Source organism: Lates calcarifer, linkage group LG10 (genome assembly GCF_001640805.2).
Source record: "Lates calcarifer isolate ASB-BC8 linkage group LG10, TLL_Latcal_v3, whole genome shotgun sequence".
Lineage (NCBI taxonomy): Eukaryota > Metazoa > Chordata > Actinopteri > Centropomidae > Lates > Lates calcarifer.
Genome location: NC_066842.1, coordinates 4,139,797 through 4,151,195, shown reverse-complemented (window position 1 = coordinate 4,151,195; position 11,399 = coordinate 4,139,797). Strand labels below are relative to the sequence as shown.

The following is an 11,399-nucleotide window of genomic DNA, read 5'->3' as shown; positions in this document are numbered from 1 at the left end:
AAAATTCTCAGAAATTTATGTTGTTATTTTGCTCTCCTAGTCACCCTTTACCAAATTTCTCAATACATTGTATTCACCAGGGAGAAGCACCAGAATACCTGATGACATGGTTAGTTTGTGTGCCAGTTCTCTTATTTCTGGGCTTGGAGAATGGTTCATGTTCACATCTTTTCAACTTTAGGTGCAAGCAAACAACAAAAACACTGACTCTGGGTTCAAACAGAAAGTGAAGTGAATTTCTGGGGAAGTCTGATCTCATATGAAGTAAATGTGAAGACACGATTAGAATGCACAAACTTAAAATGTTTGAATCTGAGCACAACATTTGTGCATATCATGCTTTAACAGACACGGCTGTGCACCTGCTGCTAGCTACCTTATAGCTAAGGTTTGTAAAGAGTTATGCAAACCAAAAATTGCTTTCTGTGTTAGGTTACAGCCATGCTAGCAACTCTGTGAGGCTATAGTTGGGCACACTGATACTCTAAATGCTGTTGTTGCCATGCTAACATGATCACAATATCAATGTTAAAATGCTGATGCTTAGGTATAATGTTTACCGTGTTAGGTTAGCATGTTAGTATGCTAACATTTGCTAATTAGCAGTAAACACTAAGTGCAGCTAAGGGGAATGGGAGTGCCATTAGTTTTGTTTTTGTTGGTAAACTCAAGTACTGGACAATTTAGATTTTTGACCAGATAACGGCGCTAGAGGAAAAGTTCAGCGGTGCCCAAACTGTAATAGATATGGAAAATAAGTGATATGGTTAGATGAGTCATCCTTCACCATATTCTCAACAAGTGGGTGACTGCATGTGTGATGTACACCAAGAGAACAGTACAGGCCTGAATAGTGACTTTGTCTGGGTCCAATTGGGAAGGATCACTGCAAATCAATACAAAGTTGTTCTGAGTGATCACTTTTTTTTTATGAAAGATTACTATCATTGATGACAATGCCCTTATCCATAGGGCACAAGGGGTCACTGAATGGATTGATGAGTATGAAAATGGCATTAATCAGGATGATTATTTGACACATACCAACCATCGAAACATTTAATGGTGTGACGATTCAATTAACTCACTATTTGGTTCGATACTCGATACACTCACGATGCATCTAAGGCTATATTTAACGAAGAAAGAATGAAAACTAATAAAACTTATTTATTCCAACTTAGTGCAAACTGCACCGCAAAACACACTACAAAAACCGCTCAGAAATGGCTTGATGAACATGGCAAAGAGCACAAATCATTGACCTGGCCTCCCAGATCCCAATCTGATCGAGCATCTGTGGGATGCGCCGGAACAAGCCAGATCCATGGAGGCCCCACCCCGAAACCCACAGGACGCAAGCGATCAGTTCAACTCGATGCCAGACACCACAGGACATCCCCAGAGGGCCTGTGTCCATGCCCCAACGAGTTAGAGCTGCTTGGCAGCTCGAGGGGGGCCTACACAGTATTAGGCAGGTGTTTTTAATGTTGTGGCTCATCAGCGTACATACACATATGTTGTGTGTGTCGGTACAGATGCTGTATGTAGGCCACAGGTGTAGTTTTTCTTTCTCACAGGCTAACACTGAGCTGTGATAATGTACTGGGACCAAATATGGAAAATTGCCAAAGACTAGCAAACACCCAAACACCCAATAAACAGTTACAGTTCAGATCATTTTGTTATTTCCCTCAAACCATATCAATCAAGAATACGTGGAGCGTTGTTGTTCCCTTGGGCAAACAGTTATTTTCCACCTGTAAATGGTAAATATCTGATCTTGTATTTTTCCACACAAAACAACGCACACTGATTTTCCGTTGTTTGGAAATGGACTAAGAAGAATGCTTGGGCCTCACATTTAGACAAGTGCATATCACTCAGCGCATTTCCAGGGAGTATTCTCTTTCAGACCCATGACGAAAGCACCATGGTATTACATACCAGAGCAGTGGAGTTAATAAGATCCTTATAATTCCTCCCTTTTTTGTCTCAGTAGTAATAAAAATGAATGAAATCTGGAACTATAAATAGGCAGTGAATGTCTAATAATATCACATAATGGTTGCCTGCCAGTGTTGAGCTCACATTGTGCTCTACTGACCCCTGACTGTGGAAATCAATCACAGCTTCATCCGTACCCTTACCAAACACCATATTGTCTTGATTTCTTTTACATGTAATGTACAAAGGACTCCAGCAGCAACAACCCAAGGAACTGCTGATAATGATACAAAAACCATTCAGAGCCGTAACCGGTCAGATAAGTTTTTGATCATGACTACACTCTGTTTTGGAATAATGAAATTCTGCAGCATGAGGCACGCCATCTGCATTGCAAAACAGACACAGGGCAGCTAATTTAAGAACTGGAGGGGATCATGTCAAAACACAGATCAGTGAATCATCTTTTGGCTTGTTAGAGGTGCATCTTTGTTACCATAACAACACTGTGTGTATCTATTTGAGGCATCTAAATGCATCTATAGACCCGTCAGAGCTTTATGTGTGACTGGATTTTATAAAGGCCATATAAAAACAGGCCTGCTGTTGGCACAGTTGCTTATAGGAACGTAGCCTACGGACGTGGTGAGGATTATGACTTCAGTGGTGGTTGTGGCAGCAATGCTGATGTGGTATTACATCAGCTGTATGCAGGTTAACACAAGCTGAAGGCACAAGGTTTTGAGCAAACTTGGAATAACTAGCATCACTTTTTTTTTTATCTCATCACAAGACCAGGCATTAATTAGGCTACTTCATAAAGGTTAGTTTATTTGTTTGGGGTTTTTCACACATGTAGCCCAGTTAATTTGGACCAGACCAAGGCCAGGTCTGGTTTAGGTTCTGGTCTGGTTACTGTTTCTTCCAGCTTTTTACAAAACAAACCAAGAGCTGCACACATCAAGTCATACAGACAGATCATTAATTGGACCATTTTGGTGACTGTCAGTGTGCATCATTAGCGCTAAATGGACAAATGTAGGGAAATTAAATTCTGGCTTACAGCAGGCCACATAGCACTTATGTGTTTATTTATGTTCTCTGGTGTCACAAATAGCTCACAAACAAATAACATAGCATTATTAGTAGGGTTACTGTGCTGTAAATGGAACGCATGTTATGAATAATGACAAATGGGTGGGGACTGGATAAAAAAAAGCTTCATTTCATAGATCAGCAGATGGATTTAATGGTATTTTAGCTTTGTAGTAGTTTAGTTTAGACGTATCATCCTTTTTAAGCAACCGTGGCGTCTGGTCTGGACCAGAGTTCGACTGAGCCATACTAAACAGGAAAGGTATGAGAGCACCTTTAGTCACATAAATCCTAAATGGTGTATTCTGAAGAAAATGCACATGGGAAATTAACTGGTGAATTAATTTTACCAATGATCCTAAACTCTGCAGGACAAATTAAAGAGATGAAAGGTCAACAGCTTTAAAAGAGAACCTCTTCTAAAATGTCTACACTGAATAAAGAGTAGAAATGGAATTGAAAAAGTAGAAACAATTGTGGCTGAGTGCTTCATCCAGTCAAAGCTCTTTGGATTCACAGTTGGCCAATATCACTAGTGAAAATAAATAACACAACAGCATTAAAAACTATTGTAACCTGTGTACTTTCCAGTATTTCCAAGATGCGGGTCAGGACATGCAATGTAAATTCATGCTCAACCTTTGCCTGAAATAACAAAAGGCTCTGCTGAAGGTGTGAACATGATTACTCATTGCTTTTCAGGACTAACAGTCCCAGTGCACCTTTCTCTAAATATCCCTTTGTAATGCCCCCACAACTTGATCATTAAAGTAGCATGCTCTGTGAGGTCGGTTCACATTTCTAAAGAAAAAATGAAAACAGTTAGGCCCCAATCCAATACCAGCAACACGCTGCCAAGAAGTACAGCTAGAGCAGATATTATCTTTTAGGTAAAACAAATAGTCGTTTTTAGGTTTAGCATGGCATTTGAAGATCTAAAACCATAAAAATGGCAAGACTTCATAAGATCAGATTAGATTAGATTATTGTTTCAATCTTGGAAAATTTAGTTTTTAACCAACACAATAAGTTACACAATCTGCTCATAACATACAACCGTGGCCATCATGTGACACAGCAGCTCAAATAGGCTCAAAATATAGTTTCACTAAAAGTTTAAGAAATTTAGTTACTACAGAGAGCTCGTACAGCATTTTTCATATATTCTATAGATCAAACAACTCAAACATAGTGATATGTCGTCTGTGGATTGCACCACATCAGTTTCAGTTTCAGGAGTCTGAACCTTCCAGTCAATCATTCATGCATGTAAATAATGATAATCTATGCAAATAACTGTATAGTTTTGAACCAGGACCTCCAGTATTTGGAGCAAGTAGCTAATGAAAAGTAAGGTTTGCCAAATGTAGAAGGCAATGGCTGTTACTTGTGCCAGATAATTAGCCTTTAAGAAACGTAGCCTTTAGCCAAGATGCAAACTATGTTTCAGGTCACCGAAAACTGACCTTCCAGGAGTGAAGATATTCAGGAAGTCCATTTTCAGTGTTGACTTGTGGACAGGGACAGGGAAACTTTGATGCGCCATTGTTGTTAACGTAGCAGAACCAGTAATAACTCTTTTCAGGTTTCTGATTGGCCAGCTTGGCGTTATGGTTAGACTTATATTGCAGTATGTTTTCGCGTTTTCACATGGATGGAATTTCTTTTTAAGGTTGAAGGAGGAAAATATCCACACACATGTGGACTAGGTCAAACTATGACAATGCAATCACAGTCCAAAAACGCCCAAAAAACAAAAGATTATCATCAATTAGTTAAATGTCTTTGCATCGGTTTTTGTGCGAAAGTAATTTAGTTTATCTACTGGTGAATTTAACAATTAATATAGTGTAAAGCATCAGTATTTTGTCGGTCCAACCAGACTCAAAGCCAGAATCTAGGTGTAAAAAACAATCTCAACTCAAGGTACACTTACTATCTTTCCTGCCAGTTGAGACCACATAGGCTCCCATTAACTTTTTAACATGTCTTACACTGAATGTTAATTTCTTTACCATTAAAATCTCAAAACACATAAAAATAGATTGATAGAACTGTGTGGCCATGGGACTTCGTGTGTGATACTGGACATTCTTCTCCAAAATACTTTACCAGACTTTCTCGGCTGCTCTAAAGTTGATTACTCGACTGACAGGAAATTTATTGCTGACAATTTTGATAATTGATTGCCATTTAAGTCATTTATCAAGCAAAATGCCTCACATTTTCTGGTTCCAGTTTCTAAGATGTGAAGATTTTCCTGCCTTACTCTGTTTTATATCATTGTAAATCAAATGTCTTTGGGTTTTGGACGGTTGGTAAGCAATTTTGTGGTCAGCATTTCTCAACATTTTCTGACACTGCACTTCAGCCCTATTCTCTGCTGTAAATATCTTGACTAGAACAAGTCCTTCTGACAGTTGACCCTACAGATCCAGAGAATTTGAGTCAATTAGACGCTCTGATTCTTTTTGAATATATTTTCAAAGCCACAGATTAAAGGCTTGGGAGTACTTTGGACACAGTGTACACAGTTTTTTAAGGTTATGCTAAAATTTTACATGAAATTTAATGTTTAAGTTTAATGTGGAAGGTTTTAATACCTGGTTAATATTTACACATGCAGAAAACATTGCTCTTGTTTAGGGTGCCTGGAAGTAACTACCGGTGGATGTAAGTACCACTCAGAGTGATTAATCCCGTCATCTGGAGGTGCACAAGTTCAGTGTAAAGCACATGTTCCTTCCTTAAATCCTCACAGTGCATGCAGTTGCCATAACAACACAGTGCTAATTTAAATATACTTAGCCTCTTGTAGCAATTTAAAATCACAGATGGCTAACCAAGCCATCCAAAAACACATCTTTAGAAATCTTTACAACTCTTACACCCAACATAACTGCCTTAAAGTATGCATGGTCAATGAACCTACCCTTATAACCATCCCTAAAACAACCAGTTTACAGATGAATATTGAAAGAAAAAGATATGTAAATGGACTTGGTGCACATAAATCTTCCATCTGCACAGCCAAAAATAAACCTTAGAGAAAGGGAAAAAAACTATTTAGGTCCATTCAGAAAACTTTGAAAAACCAATTCTTTCAACACTTCTTCCAAGGAAATGGATGCAATAAATCAGAATTAAGATTTACACAAACTAATAAGCACTGGTCACACAGCTTTTAGGATTGCTGACTCGATTATAATCTCTATCTGCATGTTTTTGGTTTGACTGTCTACATGTGGGGTGGATGGGGTTGACATGAACTGTCCCACAGTCCCTCCCACTGGGTCTGGCATTCAGGTACAGCTCCCTCCCTCCCTCTATAAAGCCTCTCATGTTAGCAGTGTAAACTTCAGACTTTCAACTCATGGTAAACTCTTTACAGCCTTAAGAAAAAAAAAAAAAAACAACACCTAACTCTGCTAAACAGTACACAACACACTTGAATGTGTGCCAAAAAATTTCTACATCACGTTACAAGCTAGAGCCTGAGGTAAGTGACTTTTTTTTCACAATTTCTAATCTAAGTTTAAGATTATTTGAACAATTTCTTAAGACTTCTTCAGGTATTTAGGCATGTAAACTGATGCTCTGTCAAATTTGGGATAGAGTTTTAAAGACAAGGAGTTCAGTAAAGATATTTATTTTTATTCACTGGTGTTGGCTGTACTGATGTATGGATGTTTCATCAATAACCTGCCTTACAAATCCATCAATACTGATTTGCAATTAACAAAACCAACACACTGCTTCTAGACCACCCTGTTGTTCAGCTACAAAGGCCAACTTCCGATGTAAATGTCGTCTTCAACTAATCACCACGTGTGCCAACAGCTGAGATTAAACCTCATAAAAACAACTTCTGTGTCTTTATTGTTGACAGCTCGCAGCCAAAATGAGATTAGCCCTGCACACTTTCATCTGCTGCTGTGTTTTCACCACCGTCCTGCCACTGGTAAAAGGTGCCACAGGGGAGCGCAACTCCAGCCTGAAAAAACGGTGAGCAGTGAGAACATTGTGTTCATTCTAAAAAAAAAAAGGAGGAAGGAAAGCCTCATTATTCTCTCCTGTAGCATTCAAAACAGGTGCTCACCCTCAATAATACGAGAGATATGATCGAATTACGCCTGTTAGTAAAGGGAAAAAAGTAAATATCCCAGTAAAGTCTAAGAATTTCAGGTTTGATTTAGCTCAACGACTGCTGACAGATATTTGAAAGTTTTAAAAAACAAACATTAGCCAATGCCCTAAAACATAAAACAGTTTCGATTAGGATCACTAAGGTGGTTGCAGAATATGATGAAGATATGCAGTGAGTGGGGGATTTTACAATTGAAAAATAAACTTGTGTTCTCTGGTTGAAAAACTATGTGATGAAGAAAATGTGTCCACATTATATCTAATTATGAATTTTCCTCAGACTCTGCTCATAGCTGCATTCACATTCCTTCACATTGACTTAACACTCTTAGATTTACTCTTATTTATTGCTTCTTATTTATATCCTTTCCTTAATTTAATGACTGACTTCTCTTGAATACATAGAAATAGTTTATGTACTAGTCTGGATATCAAGACAAATTCCTCATATGTGTGAACTGTGTACTTGGCAAATATAAATATCTATGATCAGAGAATACTAGTCAATATACAGTTTTTACAGATTTATCAGTCAGGAAATTCCTGCTTTTCAAGAATCAAATAAATGTAAGAATCGTTCTTCTTTCATTACAACACTAACTGATCCAAGAAAATTCCTCGAACATCTTGAGCTACACTGACGTTAGATGAAATCATCTCATATTTTTGGATGTGCAATGCTGTGTCATACTCTGATATCATCGCTCTGATATTATGCCTGTACCCTACAATTTGTCTTTGAATTGGGGCCAGTTCCTGCTCTCACAGCCTCTTCTGTTTCTGTGTTGCAGGTTTAAAGTGTGGCTGCAGAGCCGCACGAAGAGAGACCTGGACAGCTTAGTGACGGCCAATGAGGAGTGCTCTGACGTCGTCAGCGTCGCCAGTGTTGGACCACAACAGGGCGAAGATGCAAAAACTGTTTCACCTCCATCAAGGTAAAAAGAAAAGATGCATTTTGAGGGGCACATTTGAGAAAGACAAGGTATCATTGCCAGGTCAGATTTATGAATAGAGCATAAATACTTCTTTTCCTTTTCCAGCTTAGGGTTAAATATCAGACCCAGGAGGTCAACATCATCCAAACAATCTGGCTGCGTCCTTGTCACATGTATATACCAGGACCTGTTCCACCGACTGCATACCATTAGCAACAACCAAAAAGAGGCCACTGCCCCTAAGGAAAAGATTGGTGTGAATGGCTACGGGCGCCGCCGCCGCCGCTCCCTCCTGGAAGTCACTCAGCTTGCCCTCCAGACAGGAAGACAAAGACGGAGCATTGAAGCTGGTCAGCGAATCCACAGACACAAAAGCACATGAATAGACTAAGACAGGCATGGGAAGGCAGAGGACAATCCCTCAAAGGTTTTATGCCACATATTTACAACTAGATATGCAGAAAGAACAGCTGCTACATCTGTACGGCCCATCAGAGGAAGCTCAGGTCACTCTGGATGAAAGCGAGATTCCAATAATAGATACTGAGAAGTTTGTGTGCGCATGCTTACCTGCAGGTTTCAGTGTGTCTGAACGAGTGTGTGATTTATTGATGAATTCGAGTCAGACCTGTGGGACCTGACAAGAATGTCTGTCTTCTTCTTCAGCTTCCAAAGAGTGCTTGGCAGCTGAGATAGAGGACAGTTCCTGAAGATCTTCTCTGAAAATACCCATGAACTCGAGAGGAACCGAAGCTGCGATGAGAAAGGGGAGGATTTTTTTTGTTTGTTTGTTTGTTTGCTTCCTCAAGAAAGTGACATTACTGGACCCCAAACTGTCACATTCAGGATCCTCTAACAAGTGAACTGAATGTGGTGAAGTGCAATTTATACAATATGTACTAAGCCTATATATATATGTAATTATCAGCTTGTATATAAGGATATATAAAGCTACCTTATATTTAAGCATACAATACAGTTATATTTTTATACAGCCAATTCATATTAAACATGTCTTTTTTTTTATTTTTAACTTCGATGAAGTATATGATACATCTTAACTGTGTAAATAAATATGTATGTGAATTAAGTATCTGACTTATGTGTATTCCAATTGTCTTAACATTATTGTGATGATTATACCTTACTGGAAATTAATCATATTAGAGATGTTTTAAAGGCATTTGTTTGAATGGTAAAGGGCATACATGGCAACTCAAAAGCGAAGAGGTTATTTTGTTTTTTGGCCAGAGTTTAGAAGCCATGGAAAATGATGGAGAGGCTCTTTTTTTTTTTTTTTTTTTTTGCTATGACGTAGACGGACTGATGAGCTAATACAAGTGCTGTGCTGCCATCTAGCTTTACAGTAGGCTACATGTAACAAGTGCAGGGCCAACTGTACAACTGGTACAGTTTTTGACATTTATCTGCTTGTTTGAATGTAATAAATCATAATTTACTCATAATTTAGCTGAAATTACTTGAAATGGTTATAAAAGGTAACATGATTTATGTCTTGTTGTGGCAAACATGTCAGGAATTGTAATTGTTTTCAGCTGGCTGCGATGTTTTTGAAATAAATGAATGAATGCAACAATGACAAGAATGTGGATATTATTTGGTGACCTAATATCAAATATTCTGTTTGTGCATGCATGTCCTAATGTTAAGAGGCTTATGGGCAACACCAGGGCCTCCGACATCAGGTCCCGGGTCAAGGAAGGGTCCCCTAACCTCTTAATAATCTGCTGGATTAATTTGTCAAAGTTACATGAGTTTCATTCAACCTATAATTCTTTAATTTTTAGAGATACATTAAGGGTAGCTCTCAATTTCAATGAAGCTGAGATTACATTAGGCTGCAAACAAAACAAAACAAAACAAAAAAGAAGAAGAAAACAAACAGCAAACAAAACCCACATAAAAAAGTAGGAACCCAGTGCTAACTCTTCAAAAGATAAGTTAGGCTTTGTTTGGTCCTTGTTGCTGAATCAGCTGATGATCTAATTTAAGAGGGGGTGAGGTCAAGACACACAGCACACATCTTCATGAAGGTATATGTAGTTAATATTGTGGTTAATGTGTCTCTAAAATACAGCAAGCAGATCAAGAACCTTGGAGTCATTCTTGATGCCGACCCTAACTTTAAAAGTCATGATGCTTGTATCACAACCAGAACAGGTTTCTATCAGTTAACTGAGATGATTCATTTCTTACACATGGATGACTGAAATGCTCTTTTCACTCAACACATGAACCAACAGAGCAAATTCTATTCTAAAAATAGCACGAGGTTATCAGCTGCACTGTCTAAGAGAAACACATGTCCTAAAAATTAAATTTGTCTCGAGGTCGACGTGTTCCTAAAATTGTGTAATCACAGCACTTCCAGCAAAATGAATTATGTTTTTGGCAGAGACAAATCCAAGTTTTGATGAATGGAGAGGGAAGAGCAACACTAAAATGAGGACTAGATAGAAATATTAATAACTATGGAATTTGACCCCCCACTGATGGTATGCAGTGGTCACACTGTCCTGAAATGATCAACTATTTCACCATAAATGTGGTTATTTTCATCAAAAACATCAGAACATACCCATTAGAATAAGTTGATTTTTATATAAAATTAATGGCTCAAGTATAACTTTGCAAATGTTTCTAGAATAATTGAAAAAGCACAATCTATTTAACCAATAACACACAAATCATGTTGTTTTTGTCCATATTGAAAACATCATCAAACTCTAACTAGACTCAGGAGCTATAAAAACTGGAGTGCAGACAATGAGACGTGACTGGAGGTGTAGGTTAGAGCTACTTTGACCTATAAAAACCACTCAAACGTTTTGAGTTTGCGTTTCACAAGAAGCATCGGGTGATGTGACAACCATGCCCCGCAAAAAAAAGAAACCTCAGAAGACTTATGATCAAAAACTGTTGAGTTGCGCGAAGCTGGGTTACAGAGTCATCTCAAGAGGTTTAGATATCAATCAGTCCACATTTAGAGAAACTGTCTATAACTGGAGATGGTTTAGTTCTGTGGTTAGTCTGTGTAAAGACACAGGAAGAAGAAGAGTAACAGCTAAAGGCTTAAAGGAGTGTTTGGACCTGGTTGACATCTCTGTTCAAGTTCCGAGTCTACTGCACAGAGATCATGGAGCATGGTGTTCATGCCAGGACTAGGCAGTGGCTGGTTACCGGTTTCAAGGTATACTGTGGTTTGAAAAAGTCAAGGTTTCAAAACCACTATGACTCGTCAAAGACAGAGTGTGC

The 11,399-nt window shown here is 38.4% G+C and overlaps 1 protein-coding gene across 1 annotated transcript; it reads left to right on the top strand.

The window, feature by feature from the left end:
- Positions 1-6,389: 6,389 nt before the first annotated feature.
- admb (adrenomedullin b) lies at positions 6,390-9,729 on the top strand. The gene is made up of 5 exons (XM_018672573.2): positions 6,390-6,541; positions 6,932-7,047; positions 7,980-8,123; positions 8,229-8,473; positions 8,790-9,729. Exons 2-5 carry the CDS (start codon positions 6,944-6,946, stop codon positions 8,831-8,833), a joined length of 537 nt encoding a protein of 178 aa, XP_018528089.1. The 5' UTR covers positions 6,390-6,541; positions 6,932-6,943; the 3' UTR covers positions 8,834-9,729.
- The last annotated feature ends 1,670 nt before the right edge of the window (positions 9,730-11,399 follow it).